General features: G+C 52.3%; 1 protein-coding gene and 1 long non-coding RNA gene across 2 annotated transcripts in view; one reads left to right on the top strand and one right to left on the bottom strand.

Annotated features, from left to right (window-relative positions):
* Positions 1 to 17,780, top strand: part of LOC143269775 (uncharacterized) — a 28,015-nt gene extending 10,235 nt beyond the window's left edge. Inside the window, exon 2 of the long non-coding RNA XR_013046481.1 lies at positions 14,391 to 17,780. This is a non-coding gene — a long non-coding RNA (uncharacterized LOC143269775). The remainder of the gene's footprint in view (positions 1 to 14,390) is intronic.
* Foxred2 (FAD dependent oxidoreductase domain containing 2) lies at positions 1,454 to 19,509 on the bottom strand. Its single transcript, XM_042265104.2, has 9 exons — positions 19,347 to 19,509; positions 18,369 to 18,932; positions 16,091 to 16,342; positions 15,077 to 15,346; positions 14,748 to 14,914; positions 11,233 to 11,398; positions 9,926 to 10,167; positions 8,463 to 8,633; positions 1,454 to 4,361 (listed from the first exon to the last, which is right to left on the bottom strand). The coding sequence occupies exons 2-9, from the start codon at positions 18,866 to 18,868 to the stop codon at positions 4,129 to 4,131; spliced, it is 2,001 nt and encodes a 666-aa protein (XP_042121038.2). The 5' UTR covers positions 18,869 to 18,932; positions 19,347 to 19,509; the 3' UTR covers positions 1,454 to 4,128.
* Positions 19,510 to 19,712: the final 203 nt, after the last annotated feature.

A 19,712-nucleotide genomic window follows, 5' to 3' on the forward strand; every position in this document is an offset into this window, starting at 1 on the left:
ACAGCATGCTGCACTATCCAATAAAGGAGGGAGCAAAGCCCTTCCTTAAAGATACACACTCAGACATACTCAGAGAGAGACAGCCTTCAGGCAGGCACAGATCCAGACTCATACAACAGACAGAGGACGGAAGACAGAGGGAGCATGAAGTTGGGAGTTCAAATCCATCTCACTCTTGATGAAATGACACTGAGGGGATGTGCTTTGGTTCCTTTCCTTAAAGTGACACCAGTGCATTATTGGTGACTGGGACTTAATTACTAACGCAGGTCTTACACTTACCTGTTTGCCTGGGTCCGTGTTTAAGGTCTCCTGTGGTTGCAGATAGGTCTCAGTTCTCTGCCACGTGGTTTCTTGTGTGTGTGGTTTGAGGTAGGTCTATGTAGTTCAGGGTCCCTTCAAGTGCAAATGTGGCTGAGGTTGGCTTCGAACTACTGATTCTTCTCCCTTCAACTCCTAAGTGTGGATTATAGGACTTTAACATCATATATAGTTTATGTAGGTGCTGTGGATATCGCTCTCCAGCTACATGTGGGCTTTTAAAAAATATCTAATGTATGCTAGGTTAGCCTCAAACTCACCATATAGCTGAGTAAGACCTTGACTTTCTGATTCTCCTGCTTCTGCCTCCTGAAAGAACTGGTATTCCAGCTGTGTGCCACCATACTGGATAATCATAGATCCAGGGCTTTTGTGGGCAACTGATTTTGCATTTTAGGCAAATGATTTTGCATTTTAGGCAACTGATCCACATCGCCAGGCCACAAATGCACTTTTTAGCCCACTGGTTTCCAGGCAGACTTCAGGGACACCCCCACTTTTATCAGACAGAAGGAATTTGGGGCTATCCAAGGCATTGTAGATCAGCCTTGGGAGCCTCTTCCAGAGGAGGAATTTTGCCTGATTTTCTATCATTTGGGAGATGTTTCCAAGGATGGCAATGCTGTGCTCAGTGGTCAGTTTAGAGACTCCGCGTGAAAAGCACATGGCTTAACTTTTCACTTCCTTTAGCTTGGGCAGCCCCTGCACCCCCCCCCCCCCTTTTGAGAACAAGATCTCACTACGTAGCTTATTGGTCTGGAACTCCCTATGTAGACCAGGTTGGCCTTGAACTCACAGATACCCACCTGCTTCTGCCTGTGCCTGTGCTGGGATGTGGTGTTTCTTGTTTTCTTAAAGACAGGGTCTTGTGTATCCCAGGGTGACCTTAAACTTCTGGTCCTCCTGCCTCTACCTCCCACTTCCCAGGTGCTAGGGTTTACAGGTACGTCTACCACACTCTGCCTCCGAGCATGCCTACCTCCTGATGCGTGGTGCTCTTTCCTTTTAGTGATTCCATCTAGGATAACCCACCTGGGTAACCACCCAGACCATCACAGCAGAGCACAGCCTCTTGCAAGGGCTCTCATGTCCACTCTTTCCCAGCAATCCCAAAATTCAAGAGCAGAAATGGTTTAAAAATAAATGTATTTTTACTTCAGTAGCATATAATCACATTTGAAAAATAAACACAAACTTGATCAAAAGAGGAAAAAAGAACCTTGTCCCGCAGCCCCAGCAGAGCCACTGCTAAGGGCCCGTGGTTTCCTATCTTCACAGCTACAAGCAGCTCCAGCTGCTGCTCCATCTCACCCGGTGCCACGTCTCATGTAAGGTCACATGTGTGGGCACATTCATCAGTCCTTCCCTGCACCATTTAAGAGATGATCATGAAAAGTTACTTAGTATTTCTCACTTATTTATACCAGTCCCTTCACCATAATTACTCTTGCTCATGCTTTTTTTTTAAAAAAAATTATTCATTTATTTTTGGGACAGGGTCTCATTATGTAGCTCTAGCTGGCCTGGAACTTGCCAGGTCAACCAGGCTGGCCTTGAACTCATTCACAAGTGATTCTCTAGCCTATGCCTTGGGAGTGCTGAGATTAAAGGCATGTACCACCATGCTCAGCCTATTTTTGCCTTTTTAAAATTTCCTTTTTGAAACAGGATCATGTTAAGTTGCTCATACTGTCCTGAAACTCTCCATGTATTCTAGGCTGGCCTTGAACTTCATTTTCCTGCCTTGGCCACCCTAGTGCGGGAATACTGGTGTGTACCACATCCAGTTTGCCTTATTTTTAATATAGTTATGGGGGAGGGGTCCCGGAGGAACTGGCTCAGCACTTACTGCTCTTCTAGAGGACTTGAGTTCAGTTCTCAGCCTCTACATATGCTGGCTCACAACCTCCTGTAACTCCAGCTTTAAGGGGCTCTGACACTCTTTCTGGCCTCTGGGCACCTGCACTCACGTACACATACCCACACAGAGACACAAACAAGTACACATAATTAAGAGTAAATCTTAAAAAAGCTTATGTGGCTCAAGCTTATAATCCCAACACTTGGAAGGCTGAGGCAGGAGAATTACCATGAGTCCAAGTGCAGGCTGGGCTGTGTAATAAGTACTAGGCCAGGACATGGTGAAACCCTATTGGGGGGGTGGGGAAGTAGAAGCCATCTCTAGTCAACTGAGCAAGAACAGAACCTCTGTGTTAAAAACAAATGAGCCTGCCTGATAGTTTGACGGAATCAACGATCTGGCAGATGACAGGAAGCAGCAGATGTCATATACAAGGGTGTCAGCCAGCTACTTGCGAAGGCACTGAACTAGTGGCTCAGCCAGCCTCGGTGAGTGGAGGGTGGGATGTGAGGAACAGAATTCGATTTCATGGGGTAGCACTGAAATCAATGACTCATTTAAAAATGCTTTGGAAAAGAGGGTGGGATGGCGGGGTCCCAGTTTGGCTTGTCAATCAACCTGGGTGAAATATGGGGACTCTGACATCCTGGGTTAGGGATGATTCAGTTAGGTTTGGCCCCATGTAAACTACCCCAAGTAGGTACAGGGGTACACAGTTCCTCCTGCTCCTGATGACATGAAGTTGTTGGATTGCCCTGTTAGAATCTGGTAAGCACCAGAGAGGGAGGTGGCTGCAGGCAGGTCAGGAGGTCAAGAGAGCTTGGACCCAGACAAGACTCTTCTGTGGGGAAGAGGACGCTCTCAGGAAGGGGCTTTGGGCTGACATGTCCCTGGACGTCTGAGTGGGCTCCATGAAGAATGAGAGGGCTGGTGAGAAACAGTCCCTGCGCTCTGGGGCTATGGGAAATCATGTGATCACCACCTGCCCTTGTGGGCAATGCCTTCCTCATGGCTTACTCATCAGTGAGACCAATCTGTGGGCTGAACATGGATTCTGGTAAGGAAGAAGAGAGGAATATTAGGGCATCCAGGAGCCGGCAGGTGTCCATGTTTCCATGCCCAAGGCAGCAGGCACAGCAACACCTTAATCCTGCCCAGGCAGGTCTCAAGGAAGACATGGCTCAGGATGCCAGACAGCTACGTGGGAGAGGGACACAGAGGCTGCTGATCCCTGGGAGTGTGATCTTGGGCACAGGACAGCTCTGAGGTGCCCTGCTCCCGAGAAGCCAGCTGGGCAGACAGCTTTGCAGGAGTTGGCTGTCTCTATCCTATACCAGCGCCCTGGGCCTGTGATGCCCAGCTTGACTGGAGTCCTGCTGAGAGCCAGTGCCAGGGAGGGTGAGGTGGTGTGGAAAGAAAGAGCGGCATGGGGCAGGCCCTCCTGGATGAGGACCCTGGGAGATGCTTGATGCTTCTGAGTCGGGTCCATAGCTGTACTGAGGAGCAGAGATCCCAACGGTCTACCCCATGGCCGAGGACCTCAAGTTTTCGTTCTAACATGCCCGCTGTGGAAATGAGGGGGTTTCAGCTGAGAGCCGTTCCCCGGGCAGATCCAAGCCCATCGGCAGAGTGAACGAGAAGGGAAAGGAGGTTGGTCCTAGCAGCAGACACACCAGACCAACATGGTGCTTAGTGATGCTCCTAGCTGGACATGGGCTGGCTGTGGAAGGCATCTCATACCTGACAGAAGGCACCCCCCCCCCGCCTCTTAACCTTGCATCTAGCACCCAGGGGCCAGCACAGGAAGGGACGCCACTGTGTGACCATTGTCCCAGCCTTCGACACTCTATAGCCTGTCCTGTTGTCTGTTATCTCTGATGGTCCTCAGCAGCTGGAGAGGTGGGAGACAGCCTGGGAAAAGCTCTGAACAGCCTGGAAGAGGATGTTCAGAGCTCCTCCTTGTTACTATCAAGGGACTGAGTCAGAGGCTCTGGAGCCGAGGGGTGGTCACCAGGCCCCCTGCTGCTGTCCTCCACGGCCGTGTAGTCCCGCAGGAGCCTGCTTTCCACGCCATGTTGCCGAAGGCTCTTGGTGATTGAAAGTCCCTGCATCTTCAGGTACCCCTGCTGGCAGAAGGGGGGCAGCCTCTGGCGTGTGAGGGTGAACAGGAAACAGGACTCTATACAAAAGGAAAAGAAGCTGTCAGGTCAGGTAGTGGAGAGAAGCATGGAGCGGAGTGGGCCATGCTGGGGACCTAGGGGAAGTGTTCATCAGGGGCCCCTGCACAGTCCCTTCCAGCCTTTCGACCTGAGCTTCCGTGGTAATTTGAATGCAACTGGCTCCTATAAGCTCACAGGTGTGGCTTTGTTGGAGGAAGTGTATCACTGTGGGGGTGGGCCTGGAGGTCTCATTTGCTCAAGCTGCATTCCCTGTAACACTCAGTCCACACCCTGTTGCCCAATAATCAAGATGTAGAAGTCTCAGCTCCTTCTCCAGCACCCTGTCTGCCTGCATGCCACCTTGTTGCCTATCATGACAATAATGGACTAAACCTCTGAACTGTAAGCCAGCCTCCATTACATCTTTTCTTTATAAGAGTTGCCGTGGTCATGGTGTCTCTTCACAGCAATAGAAACCCTAAGACAACTGCTTTTCCTGGTGTCTCACATATGACCTGAAGAGGTCATGGGTCAGGATACCAAAATGAAGCAAACCACAGAAAAAATGATGGGTCCCAGAACTTAGCAGGGAACCAGCGGGCAGGAGCCATCTCTCCAGAGATGACCCTCAGCTGTCCTTCTGGAAGCTGGCCTTTGTGTGGAGGGAGCTCAGCAGTCGGCCCCACTCAGCACTGCCTATAACAATATCTGAGCTGCAAACACTACACACAACGTCCTTTTCATGGCCTGGTAAGATGACTCAATAGTAAAGGTGTTCGCTACCAAGTCTGACGACCTGAGTTTGAGTACTGGCAGAAGGAGAGACTCAATTCTTGAGAGATGTTGCATATACACACACTAGCATGCACACATGTGTACACACACACACACACACACACACACACACACACACACACACACACACACAGTCCCTTCCCAACTGTGGGAAGAAAAACTGATAAAACGGGCAAATCCTTATCGGAACCACAGCAGAATACTGATGCACATGTTAAATTTGATCAGTGACAAAATAGCTGTGGGTATGTATTATTTCTGAAATCTGAAGAAACCACTAAGAGAATCCATGAGCAAAGTGAAGGCACCAGGAAGAACCTCCACAAAAGCTAGAGGCAGTTCCTTGTAGTAAGTCAGGAGGTGGGCAGAAAGCCTTCAGCTAAGCTGGGTGGTTACGCTTCCGGTGCCATGTCTAACCCCTGACCCCCATGGTTTCAGTCATTCACCACAGTCAACCATCTGACAATTGGACTAAAGTTTGAGAAATAAACTATTCATGTCTTAAACCGTGTGTCCAGTAGTGTGATGAAATCTAGAGCCTTTCTGTTTCAGCCCACCCAGGATGGGAATCATCTAGCCATCCATAGTTACTTAGTAACCATCTTGATTTATAGGATGGGAATCATTTCTTAGTCTAGGTAGCCACCTCCTATACCCAACCCATGAGTTACTTGGTAGCCAGCCATCTGGTTAACAGAGATGGGAGTCATTCCTGCATTCGAGTATCCACTTTTGATTATACTTTCCACCCACTAGTTACTTAGTAGCCATCTTGGTTACCATATTGTATATGCTCCTATATACTACCCACTCTTGGTAGCATTTCCATCAACAGGATCATCACAATGTCATGATGTACCTGAGTTAGGGGACCTTTATGTGCTGGTTAGCCTTTTTGTCAACTTGACACAGAGTAGAGTCATCCTCCCTCCCTCCCTCCCTCCCTCCCTCCCTCCCTCCCTCCCTCCCTCCCTCCCTCCCTCCCTCCCTTCCTCCTAAAGACAGGGTCTCTCTACATATCTCTGGTTATCCTGGAACTCAACAATGTAGACCAGGCTGGCCTCAAACTCAAGATCCGCCTGCCTCTGCCTCTCCAGTGCTGGGATCAAAAGCATGTGCCACCAGGCTGGCTGAATTGAAGGGTTGCCTTCATCAGCTGCCATCAGTAGGCAAGTCTGCGGGGGCATTTCTTGATTAGAGGTTGGTGTGGGAGGGTCCAGTGCACTGTGGGTGCACCACGGTGGATGGTGCATCCCTGGGCAGGTGTCTGAGCAAGCAATGGGGGGGGGGCGCACAACAGTAAGGGTGTTTCCTCATTGCCTCTGCTTCAGTTCCTGCCTCCAGGTTCCTGTCTTCCATTCACAATGAATTGTAATTTGGAAGTGTAAGCAAAATAAACGCTTTCCTCCCACATTGCTTTTGGTCATGGTGTTTTATCAGAGAAATGGAAAGCAAACCAAGATGTCTTATTTTATCTTGTTTAATAATGGCTTCAAAATTTAAGAGCAGAGATGCAGCAATTTGGCTATGCCAAAGGGAAACCATAAAGTATTTCCTTAAAGTGAAAAGGTGATAGTTCTATTCAGAATAAGAAAAAAAAAAGTCTTACACAGATAAACCTTGTCTCAAAAAAAAAAAAAACTATACACACACACACACACACAAAGTCTTGTGTTGTGTGTGCAGTTGCTAAATGCTATGGTAAAATGCACCTTCCATCTGGGAACTCATGAGAGGGGAAAAAGAAATCCATGTGGCAATGTTAAATATCATGTACAACAAACATGTATTAAATTTGTAGGGAAAAACATAACACACACACACACACACACATATACACACATGCACACACATTCTGACATCAAAGTATTGTGCCAGCAATTGCCACGTCTATAGTGAGATTTCAGTATGGGATTCCCTGAAGTGAGTGACTCCAAGCCACTGGCTGAAAGCATGAGATTTGGTTCCATCTATTGAGACATTCACTGGGGCTCTTGGACCATATCCTCCATGGTGTGCAGGGGAAACACAACACTTGCATAGCTTTGACTGAGAAACAAGTGACGAGACAGACACCGGCTCAGTCCTTCAAGGAGTTAGAGGTGGGATGGGAAGGCAGAGCGTCAGAGCCTTCATAGAGTCCTTCTGCATCTTTGGGGGAAGACTTTCCACTTTCCCTATTCTTTTAAGCCAAAAAAAAAAAAAAAAAAGAGGTGGGGCGCAACGCAAAGAAAGATACCGTGAGGGCTACAGGGGGCATGGGCTGAGAAGGGTTCCACAGTATCCTTTCTTGCTTCCCCTCTGACCCCCAGGACAGAGGCCTTGCCAGGGAAGAGAACAGATGCAAGGGCAGCCACATGGCCATTTGGCCAGCATGACCTTCTGATGAGGTCACCTCTCTGTGGGACCCGGGGTTCCCGATTCCCAGACGGGGCTGAGGCCAGAGCGAGCAGCTGTGCCATGGGCAAATGGCGGCTGGCCTTCTGCTGTAAGGATTCACCCCAGCTCAGGGCAGGAACATCAGTGGAACCATGACGTGGGCTGGGAATATGACACTGGACTGTTGTGGGCTCCTGAAGCCTCGGGGAATGGGCAGGCCGTTTGGAGCTGAGGGCTCTCATTTCTAGGCATTTCAGGGGTCGGCGTATGGTCAAGGTTGGCTGCTCACAGGCCGCTAGAAGGGCAAAGGTGCTCAGCTCTGGGCTAAGGGAGATAGGAAGATACTGAGATGATCAGGGCTGGGACGTCACTCAGTAGCAGGTCAGCCCCTAAACCATCATTTCAAAGCAGACTCAGGATAACGCAGGATGCTCGCTCTTGGATTAGACTAGAGTCAGTCTCTAACTTGACTTGGTATGAATAGTGTCGCACATTTGACAGGCGTCTGACATGTCCTCTCCATAATAGGAAAGGCATTGGATTTGGAACATCCAGGGGTTTATAAGGACAAGAATATTGGCTTGTTTCTATCACTCTCTCCTCTAGATCATTTGAGTTCTTGCCTTAGGCTCCTCTCTGCATTTCCCTGTCAGATCTGCCTTCCAATTCACCAATTCTCTCTCTCTTCACCTCTGTCTAATGCACCACCAGCTCCTTATACTGAGCTTCTCATTTCAAGACTATTTTATTTCCATTTGTTTCATCTGCATCTTTTTCAAAATTGTACAATCAATTTTGATAGTCTGTAGCTCATTACATAGTCTCCTGCCTCCTTTTTTCCCTTTCCTCCCTTCCCATTTCCTGTGCTAGGGCTCAAACCCACGCAGACTAGCACTCTAACACTAAGGCATTCGCCCCACCCTCTGCCCTCCTGGGAACTTGGTTACCTGCATAGAAGCTCCGCAGATCTGTGTCCAGACAGTTTTCCAGGAAGCGCCTCAGGGGGAGGATGTGCCCCACGGGGGCTGTCCAGTCAGTCAGGAAGTCCTCCACTATGTGATGGATGGCCACGGGCCGAGGCAGGGGCCACTGTGCAGGCCGGAATCGCATATCTTGCTCTGTGGGAGGAGGGAGGCATGAGGCCCTTCATACCGGCACCTCCCCCTGCTCTCATGGTGGCCTTCCTAGGGTGCTTCTGTCAGGCTGTGGTCAGCTTGGCCACCAGCCACTTTCATGTAGCAGGAGGAAGAGGAACCAGACCTGTTGCCTGTGGTTTCTGGGTGTAGCACAGGAACCATTGACTACATGGGGCTCATCTAGGCTCACTTCCCCCCTGCTGTGGACCCTGCCCTCGAAGGGCTCAGCCCACAGGCCACTGGCCCAACATCCCTGGAAACTGGACTCTAGGAGGTGGCCAGTCCTAGCGGGCCAGTGTTTGGTACTCCCCACACCCCGCCTTCCGCCTGCCGAAGCTGCCTTTGCCAGTGGGAACAATCCCCAGCTGGGCCCCCTTTCTTCTTTTGAGACAGGGTCTCATGTAGCCCAGGCTGACCTCCTGCCTCTTATTTCCCAAATGCTGGGATTACCAAGGAGTGCCTCACCACACTCAGTTCTGAGACAGGGGCTCATTATACAGCCCAGGCTGGCACTGAGTTTGTGGCAAACCTGCCCCAGCCTCCCCAGCACTGGGGTGACAGGCACCTGCCTGGTGCACCCTCTTCAACCTGAGGCCCTTCAAGCTCTGAACTGAAAGGCCTGGTACCCAGGCTGTGCCCTAACCCTGCTGGCATTTTGTGGATATCCTCCTGCGATCCTGCATGGAATAGTTAACCACCATCCCATTTTATAGACCAGGAAGCAAGCCTCAGAGAGGTTAAGGAAAATGGCCAAGACCATACTGCTCTGGGGACAGAACTGGGGATCTGGCCTGGCATTTCTGTACTGTGCTGGCCATGCATAGCCCTTGTCTGGTTATTGTTATTGTTGCTGTTTGTATGGGCACACACGCCACAGAGCCTGTGTGGAGGTCAGAGGTCAACTGTGTGGAGTCGGTTCTCTTCTTCCACCTTTATGTCGCTTCCGGGGATGGCAACTTAGGTCTCTAGGCTTCCCTGGTAAGGGCCTCTACCCACCCAGTCATCTTAGCCGCCCTCACCCATTCTTCTTAACACTAGCCGCAGCACCCCGCCCCCCCACCTGGAGACACCACAACATGACAGCACCCCTTTCACGACATGGTGCCCAGACATCATGCATGGCTTCCGTAGGTCCCCTGGGGTGCCGGGTGCCCTCCCTCGGTCAGCTGCAGATGTTATATATGGCCTTGTGGTGACTGCTGTATAGACAGAGGTGGTCCGAGAAGAGCCCCCTCCGAAGAGGCTGAGCTCAGGGAGGGTGGAGGCCAGCTCACCAGTGGGGAGGTGTCTGTAGTAGTAGATGACAGGGTGGAGGAAGTTCGAACGCCAGGCGTCTTCTATGTGTGCCACGGACCGGTCGTAGTAGAAGACGTCCTTCTCGGGCCCGGAGAAGTTCTGGCCATATTCCATGTTGATGACAAAGAGCCCGTGGCGCGCTGTCCTCCCTGTGAGCGTCTCCAGCTGGGCCAGCATCTGCATGGGGAACTCCTCCAGGTACTCAAAGGCTGTAGCATTCCTGTGGGTGGGACCCGGGGGGGGGGGGGGGGGGAGGAACTCAGGGGCAGGGAGGGGTGCGGGCTCACTGGGTGTGGGGTGGGGGTACATCCAGCTCTCCACAGGTGCAGGGGTGTGGACTACGTAGGAATCGCCCACTCTATAATGTCACTGTGGCAGCTGTGCCTTCTGGGCTACCCGGGGGCAGGCTCTAGATGAGGGGGAGTGGGGAGAAGCTTGTCACTGTAGGTAGAGACGAGAATCATGGGGTCAGGGAGGTCACGGGGCATGGGTAAAGGAGGCGTGGGGTGATTGTGGGTTTAAGTGGATGGAGAAGGGTAGCTGTTGGCCTGTGGGGAGTCCGGGGGGCAAGGACAACAGTGTGACTCTCTTTTTAAAGGATGGTTGTGATTGTGGTGGGAGGCTGCTGGGCCAGTGTGATTGACAGGACTGGGATACCGACTGAGCACTGGGTCCTGCCAAGCGCACCCTGCTCTAGATAGCTCGGGCACTCATGGATGGGGCGGTAAGGATGAAACAAGATGGTGTGCTGAGCTCCTGGACTTCCTGTGTCCCTGAACTTCCTGTGGAGAGGCCAGGGCTTTGGATCAGGGCATGTCCTCTGCCTCAGGGGTCTTCCTCTATGTCTCACCTGCCTGTCTTCTGAGTCTCCCCTTGCTCTCTCCTCACACATCCTGTACTGTGTCCTCAGGCTCTGCATGTCCTGTGATTTGCCAGTAATCACTTGATCTAAAAGGGACAACCTGGTCCTTGCCTGAGGGGACTCTTATCTTCACCCTTCAGTGCTGCAAGGGAGCTATGTTCATTTTGCAGATAAGGCAAGAAAGCACCGAGCTTCACTAACTTCCCAAACCACACAGTAAGACATCCATAACAGACCTTGAGGTGTTTACTTCACTGATTTCCCTGCCAGGATAGATTTTTTTTTTTTTTTTTTAGCCTCTGCAGGCCTCCTTTGCCCAGGAAACAACTGGGCCACTCAGCACCCAGAATAGTACCAGAAGCAAGGGGCAGGGTATATGGGTAAAGCGGGGTCGGGGGAGATGGAATGGGAAGGGCCACTCACTCCTTCAACAGGATGATGTCAGCCAGCACACTGAACATCTGGTACAGCCCAGAAGCCTCGTTCACCCGCCGAATGATGGAGCTGGTCAGCTGTGTGATGGGGTGCTCTGTGGACGGCCAGGCGATGCCATGGTGCCGATTTTCCAGGAGCCGGTGGACAGCACGCACTGAAATGGCCAGAGGGAGGAAGGGCCAAGATTTTATCTTGGCTCACTGGAGGGAGGTTCGGCCTGGGGAACAGTGGCAGGGAGAGCTGTGTGTAAAAGGCCAGATGACAAATGTTCTTTCTTCACAGTCACCTACAGCCAGGGACCAACTGATTCCGTCGCTGGTATCGGGCAAAGTATGGGTGGGGGTGGATTTGGGTCTCAGTGGTCCACCCTTGCTTGAGGCCATCTGCACATGGAAATTCCCCTGCCAACTGCCATCCTTTACACTGGGTGCATCCAACCCAAACACAGAGCTCTCCACCTCCCCATTTCTATCTAGAGCCCAATGGACACTCAGGCTGCTTCTCTCCTTTTCAGCCCAAATCTACCTGTCCCTGTCTTGTCCTGAGATCTTTTGTAGAAAGCAATGGCTGCCCGAACCAGCGGCAAGGTGGTTTTCTTTACACCCGGGGCTGTTCTACCCTGTCGTGGAATGGCCTAACACAGACACTTGTTCTTCCAAAGTTAATCAAACACCCAGCGCAATGAGGATGTGCCACAACCAGGTGTACATAAGAAGGGAGCCATGGTGGGCCTCTGTCCTAGGCCTCTGGCTCCCTGGAGGAGACGGGTGGCCAAGCTGAGTTTGCAAGGTGTAAGAGCTGACGCTGGAGGAGCCTGGGAGGGCCTGGGACGGAGAACAAGTCTGGCACCTCGAGAAGGCAAGACCTGTGCAGAGCGGGTGACAGCATGCCGAGGCGTGGGACTTGAGGAGGTGGAAGAGAAATCATGCAAGAACAAGACTCAGAACGTTGAGATTGTCCCCATTGTTTCTGGTACTGTGGAAGGACCCAGGAGCCTTGTGCACATTAGACAACTGCTCTGTCACTAGGCTACATTCTTATCTCTTTTCACTTTGAGACAGGGTCCGAGTTGCCCAGGCAGGCCTTGGACTTACTACGTAGTGCTCCCTGCCAGCTGGAGAGGATAAGGAAGAGTAAAACCGAGGCCTGAGGTGATAACAAGCCATCAAACTAGATGGAAACAGGAGGCTGGGGACTCAAGGCCCCTAGGGTCTGGATGTGGCCCAGGTAGTAGTGGCCAGGCAATATGGCACCCACTCCATGGGCTAAGGGGTCACGCTAGGTGCCACCACCTGAGGAGATGTGAGGCTGCAAGTAGGATCTCCCACTAACACCTTTCTGCTTCTGAAGACGCAGACCACGGGGATGACAGCGGACCTCCAGGGATGCTCAGATGAGCTTACGTGTTTACCACTGCCCCCTGCCAGGAGAGTTGGAGACTGTTGTTCTAAAGCATCAGCCAGCAGAGGCAGCTCAGCGGTCCCCACAGTGCCCACTCTAACCTGGAAGTGGGGGCACAAGTCTCCCCGTGTAGAAGGGCATGAGGACCCATGAGTCTATGCTGGGTTTGCCACTCCCTCTTTTTATATCACAAAGAAACCCGCTGGGTATGAAGATCTTCACAGCGGCCCCTCCATCGCTCTCCCTCCACACCATCTGCCTCATTGTCTTCACGAGGAAAACAAAACACAGACCAGGTGTGGCAGTGCACATCTGTAATCTCAGAACCAGGGAGGCTGAGGCAGGAGGATTGGGAATTTGAGGCTAGCCTGGGCTACCATACCCTGATCCTAACACAAATGCTTTACTGCCATTACTTCTTCCTGTTTTTAAAAAATAGCTTGTTTATTTTATTTCATGTGCATTAGTGTTTTGCCTGCACATTGGTGTTTTGCCTGCACTGGAGTTACAGACAGTTGTAACTGTCTGCCATGTGGGTGCTGGGAATTGAACCCGGGTCCTCTGGAAGAGCAGTCAGTGCCTTAACCACTGAGCAATCTCTCCAGTCCCTTACCATTCATTACTTCTTACAGGTCATCTTTCTTTCTCTGTCCTCAGCACTGTAGACCCTAGGCTTGTGGTGGAGGATACACAGAACAACATTCAGGCCCCTGAGTGGAAGCTTTTTTTTCTTTTCTTCCTCCTCCTCCTCCTTCTTCTTTTTTAAGACAGGGTTTCTCTGTGTATCTTTGGAGCCTGTCCTGGATCTCGCTCTGTAGACCAGGCTGGCCTCGAACTCACAGAGATCCGCCTGCCTCTGCCTCCCGAGTGCTGGGATTAAAGGTGTGCACCACCACTGCCTGGCTGAGTGAGAGCTTTCTATTGGGGTCCCGGTAAGAAGGATTATAGACTTGACCCTGCATCCACTGGACTCAAGGCAAACACTGCAAGTAAAATCCATACCAAGCTGATGGCACCTGACCCCCCAAAAATGTGGGTAACAGCTAAACAGCTCACTCAGCTGCTTCAGTCCACTGCTTCCTCCACGGAGGGGAGAAAAGGGCAGGAAAGGACACTCTGTAAAAACCAGAAACCAAATCAAGCACAAACAGATCTCTCTGACCCTCAGATGTTTCCTCAGAAAAAACAAAGGCTGTGTTGGCCAGATGGCTCAGTGGATAAAAACATTTGCTATGCACACTGAAGACCTGATCCCATGGTGGAAGGAGGAATCTGACTCCCTGCAAGTTATCTTCTGACTTCCCCATGCATGCCGTGGCACATTACACACACACACACACACACACATAGACGCACGCATGCATGCACGCATACACACTAATTATAATAAAAAAGAAAGAAAAGAAAAAGGAAGGCTTTCTAGCCACCGCGGAGGGTGCCAGTGGTTCTGCAGGGATGCATGTCCTCAGCCTCTAGAATATACTCAACATTTGGCAAGTTACTCCTCTCCTTCACTTTTCATTCTCCGTTTATCCTTAACATCACAAAGCATCAGTTTCTTGTTGGGAGTTATTCTCATGCAATAAATCAAATCATCATCATCATCATCATCATCATCATCATCATCACATTGAGACTTGAATCCAGGGCCTCCGGCACACTATATGAGTGCTCTGCCACTGAGCTAGTCTTCAGCCCTCAAATTACTGAAAAAAAAAAATTTTTTTTTTTTTTGTATTTTACAGGCAAACATTATCAAGATAATAGAAGAGTAACATGTTTAGAACGGAAAGTTTCAAAAGAGAATTGACATAACCCGTTGGGACTTTCACTGAGGTGTTCCCGCATGCTGTGGGATCTGCTTCACAGGTGCACACACTAGGGAACTGCCTTATTTAGCCCTGTGAAAGTGGCATGTGTGAGACCACCCATCCCCATGAACACACCTCCATTCAAACTGCACGGGACTAAGCATGTCACAGGCTACCCTTAGAGACACCCACTGTGACTTTTCCTAGACATATCCCCGGACCACGAAAACATCCCTTTGCTGCTTCTGCAAGTCGGAAGTCCTGGGAGAGTGGCCCTTCAGCCAGGCTCACCTGTGTATCGGAATCCATGGATGAAGCCGCCAGCAGATTTCCGGTAGTCCACTGAGTGGCTGGCCGTCCCAAGGATAAAGAGACCCCGGCTTCCTTTGGACTCATAGCTAGCTCTGATCAGTGGGTACTTCTTGCTGAACTCAGTCCCTGAGGAGAGTCTGAGGGACCTGCCAGTGGAGAGGGTTGTTAGGAATAAGAAGAGTTGCTGGAGACAAGGCCCTTGGTGTCTCCCTCCATTCTTGCAGTGTTCTTCTGGAGTCTGCTGAGGCCCCAGGGAGTTCTGAAGGTGCTGGTGAGGGGTCCCCCACCTCCACCCCACTTGGACTCACTGGTTGAAAATGGAGAAGTTGAACTTCCAGCCCAGGCAGCGGATGACGCGGTCATAGGCCACCCGCATGGCGAAGTTATCGTTGTCATCCTGGGGGAGGGGGACGGAGTCGGCGCTCTGGCTGCTGTTGTCCTCCTCCAGGAAGAATTTGAGGGTGATGTGGAACTTGCCCTTGCTGTCCTTCACGAGGGCCAGATCCTCCAGGTCCGACTCCAGGAGTCCGTCTAGGGATTTCAGCTGGTAGGTGTCCAGCAGGCCATTGTTGATGGCTCTGGGGGCCCCACGGGCAGGCCGGAGAGGAAAGAAGGTTCAGGAGGGCTATCTAATGCTGGTGAGGGTGGGGAGGCTCCCTCATGTGGGGCTTTGTAGGTAACACTGGGAGGTGGTGAACTTTATTCTCTTCTCCTTTTTTTTTTTCTTTTTGGTAAAGATAAGATCCTATGTAGCCCAAGCTGGGCCTCAAATTCACTAAGTAGCCAAGGATGACCTTGAACTCTGATCCCACAGCCTCCACCTCCTGAGTGCTGAGTGGAGACTACAAGTGTGCGTCACCACACCTTGCTTAGGTGGACCTGGGGATTGAACCTAGGGTTTTAGTACAGGGGAGCCGAGCACTCTACCAAACTGAGCTATATCCCCAGGCCCTTGGGGGTAGATCCTTAAGAGCCTAGTGGCAACTCACTGGGGGTGATGCCCTTGAAGAGATTAAGACAGTTCTGTTGGTGTCCCCTGTTAGCCCCAGATAGAGGGTTGCTATAGAGGAAGGGAGCCGGACCTCCGCCTTGTTCTGGCTTCCGGTATTGTTCTGCAATCTTTCTCTCTGGCATATGTGCCTGCTGCTGTGATAGCACCTGCCCTGAGGTAGGTGCTGCTGGTGAGCCCTTGTTAGAGAGAGCAACCTACTGCTGGACTGCTGAAGTCATGAGCCCCGCCTCAGACATCTTCTTGCAGGATCGGGGAAACAGACTGGTACAGGATGGGTAGCACAGAACACACAAGCAGGGATGGAGCATACCTGATGTCTCCGACGTAGTGGGTGGCCCAGGAGAGCCGAACCCGCGAGCGGCTCAGCATGTGGACGAAGTTTGTGACACCCAAGATGTTCTCTGCCGTCTCGAAGGCTGAGTTCCCACGGCCCAGGATCAGCACGTTCTGACCCACAAAGTCTTCCGGGTCCACCGATACGGACTCGTAACCCTCCACATGTTCGGAGCCAGGGAAGTCAACCAGTTTGGGGACTGACAAACCAGTGGCTACAAGCAGGACGCTGCAGGTGGGGACAAAGAGAGACGACTCAGTGCCTCGGAGACACAGTCTCTCGGTGTGGGCGCCCCTAGCCTCATCCTGATTCCAGGCTCCTCAAAGACACGTCCACTCATGTTTACCCATTTACTCACTCCTCCATTTACTGACCCACCCCAAGGTGCCTCTCTCCAAGCTAGCCACAGTCCTTCATGCTTTACTGGAAGAACACCATACTTGCGGATTAAGTTTGCTCATCGATGTTGTGATAAACCAGAAACATTTCCCCTAGCTTTGAACACAGCAGTGAGGTCAGTTCCTCTCCCCCTGGGGGGCATACACTCTAGCCTGGCATTAAGCCTCCTCTCCTGTAGGGGTAGATAAGATGATAGGATAAACACACACACACCTTCTAGCCCCACTGTGCCAGTGTGTTTATCCTATCATCTTATCTACCCCTCGATCTCGTACGCTCCTCAGCTGGTGTCCTGACCTGTTTCACAGGTGAGGAGACACAGGGCCCCGTGGATCAGGGCATCAGAATTCTTCAAAGCAGTGGAACCACAATCTGAGTACAGAAGGGCCTGATCCCAAAGTCCTGCTGTTGAGACGTGGCCTCCATAGGTCGCACGGGCTAGCCTTGGATCTGGCACCCCCTCCTGTCTCAGTCTCCCAAATGCTGGGGTTACAGGCCTGTGTACCATCCTGGCCAGCTCTGCTCTTTACTGGTGGGGATTACAGCCGAGTGGTGGCAGCTGGCTATCTGGATTTTGCTGACTGCAGAATAGTTTGACTACGGGGTGGTTTCCATGTAGAACTTATCCACGGAAGGGACACATACAGGGAACAGACCCTTGTTCTCTCTGCTCCTCACTCCCTTCTACCCCTAAGGAAGCTACCTAAAATCCCAGAGTCCCAGTCGGGACACTCCCCTTCTCCAGGCTGCAGGAACAGATGAACAGAAGGTCTACCCTTGTTTGGAGTCAGGAGTGTGGCTGACAGCCAGGAAGGGAGCCTGAAAGAACAGAGGCTAAGGTGTCAGCAAAATCCCAGCCCAAATGTAGCCTCGCCATGTTAGCGGTGTGACAAAGTACGGTGACCAAGGTCACTGAGCCTCAGCTCTGCCCTGCCAAACGGGAATTAGGGAACATCCTCTCTAGGTCCCTTGTGAGGCCTGAACAAGTTTGAGGTGCCCGCATACTGCCTCCTAGCCAAAGCAAGGTAACGTCAGTGTCTGGAAGCCACGCTTGTTGGACTTCTGCTCTGGTTCTGTACTGAAATCAGACTGGCCAGTGTCTAATGCTGCCTGGACACTTCACCCTGCTTTTCTCAGCATGGGTTTTGGAGATACTTATTTCAGGAAACTATCAGGTGTGTCTAACCCATGGTCTCTAGGCCACATGGGGTCCACGATAGCTGTGAATGTGGCCCAAGGTAACTGGCAAAGCTTATTTAAAACATGAGATCTGTGTATGTGTGTGTGCTTTGTAATTTGACTACATGGTTTTTGCGCTTGAATCATGAAAATGACAATGTAGTGTTGCAGTGTCAAAGGCTGGACCTGCCTGCAAGGGTTTGTGGGTACAAGCTATGCTTATATGCAGTACCCAACACGAGAAGATCATAGAGAAGGCGCTGGGCGGTGGTGGCGCACGCCTTTAATCCCAGCACTCGGGAGGCAGAGCAAGGCAGATCTCTGTGAGTTCAAGGCCAGCCTGGGCTACAAAGTGAGTTCCAGGAAAGGCGCAAAGCTACACAGAGAAAACCTGTCTCGAAAAAACAAAAACAAAAACAAACAAACAAAAAAAGATCATAGAGAAGGCAATAAAGCCTGGCAAACGCTAGAGGATCAATTGCTAGAATTTTCCAGACATACTCAGCTACAGCTTTGTAAGGACATACCTTAGAAAGTGCTGGCTGTACCAAACCTCAGCACTGAGCCCCAGTGGGAGCAAGTGGTGCCCCTTCCTCCCAATTCTTTCGGATCTCGAGGCCAATTCGGTGATGTCCTGATCCTGGGTGAGGTCCAGCTCCGTCAATGGGGTCCTTACCTGCACTGGTAAGCCTGGCCGTTCTGGTCGGTCAGGATGAAGTAATGGCCATTCCAGGCTTGTGGATCCTTGTCCAGAGTCACGTGGGTGATATTTGTGTTGTATAGCACGTGGAGGCCCAGGCGCTTCGCGAAGTCACCCAGGTAGTGCACCATGTCGCTGGCGTCCGGGAAGTAAGCCTGCGAGTAGTGCCTGAAGAGCAGCTGTGGGTCGTCGCTGAGCAGAGAGTTCCAGTCGTGGCGGAGGTTGAACTCGGCGTTGGCCTTGCCGGTGTACCGCTTGTTGATGCTGATGAGCTTGCGGTGGCGCGGGTAGCGCGTGAAGAAGCTGCCGGGCGCCGACTCGCGTTCGAACACCTCGTAGTCCCTGCCGGCCCGCTGCAGGAGGGCGGCCATCTGCAGGCCCGCGGGACCCGCGCCCAGCACGCAGTAGTCCCGGTGCGGACGGGAACACACCGCCAGGTGCAGGGCTAGGGCCAGCAGCAGCCCCGAGGGACCCATCCTGCAGCGCAGCCGAGGGGAGGCCTCGCACCTCGTAGCTGGCAGCAGGTGACAGCCAACTTTCCTGAGGAACCAGAAACCCGGGGCACGCCTGAGCCTCCCAGGGACCTGGGGCGGGGCCAGGACCGAGACCCGAGACCTAGGGCCTCATCTATCTTTCCTCCATCCAGTCCAGGCGGGATCAAGGGCCCATAGGAATCCTGAATCCCCACAGCTCATCTCCAGTCTTCTTTCCCAGGGCGCCAAGACTCCCTTATTGCCATGGTAACTTCCATCCCAGGGGAGAGGCAGTTTCCCCAATTTCCAAGCCTTCTGGATGTGCCCTACATTTTTTTGGGGGGGGTCTCCCCAGCTAGGACCCTGCAGAGGCACACCCACCCTCCACCCTGGGGGTGGGTGGGTGGGAAAACCTGAAGGAGGTGTGGCCTCTAAGGCCCCGCCCCAGCCCCTTGGATCACATGAGGATGCCCCGGCACACCTGCCGCAGCCTCCGCGACCCCGCGCTGCTTCGGGCGCGTGCGCGGCGCCCAGGCTGCGCTCCCGACTCGCACGCCGCTGCCGGTGGCCCAGCGATGCTCCCACCGCAGGCTGCAGCCGGGGGAAGCTCCGGCCGGCTCGCGCCACGGCGGCCACGCCCCTCCCCCGCCTGGCCAATGGCAGGGGGCGGGGTCACGTGCGCCACGCGCGGCACGCCGGGACCGGTGGGGTGGCCGGGGCCGGCCGGAGTGCGCACACGTGCTGTGAGCGCTGTTCCTGGGGGTAGAGGCACCCGGGGGAACAGCAGGTCTGCGACGGGACACTAGGCCTCTGCTTTTGAGCTGTACTAATCCACGTGCCAGAGATG

This window comes from Peromyscus maniculatus, chromosome 20, assembly GCF_049852395.1.
Source record: "Peromyscus maniculatus bairdii isolate BWxNUB_F1_BW_parent chromosome 20, HU_Pman_BW_mat_3.1, whole genome shotgun sequence".
NCBI classification, from domain to species: Eukaryota; Metazoa; Chordata; class Mammalia; order Rodentia; family Cricetidae; genus Peromyscus; species Peromyscus maniculatus.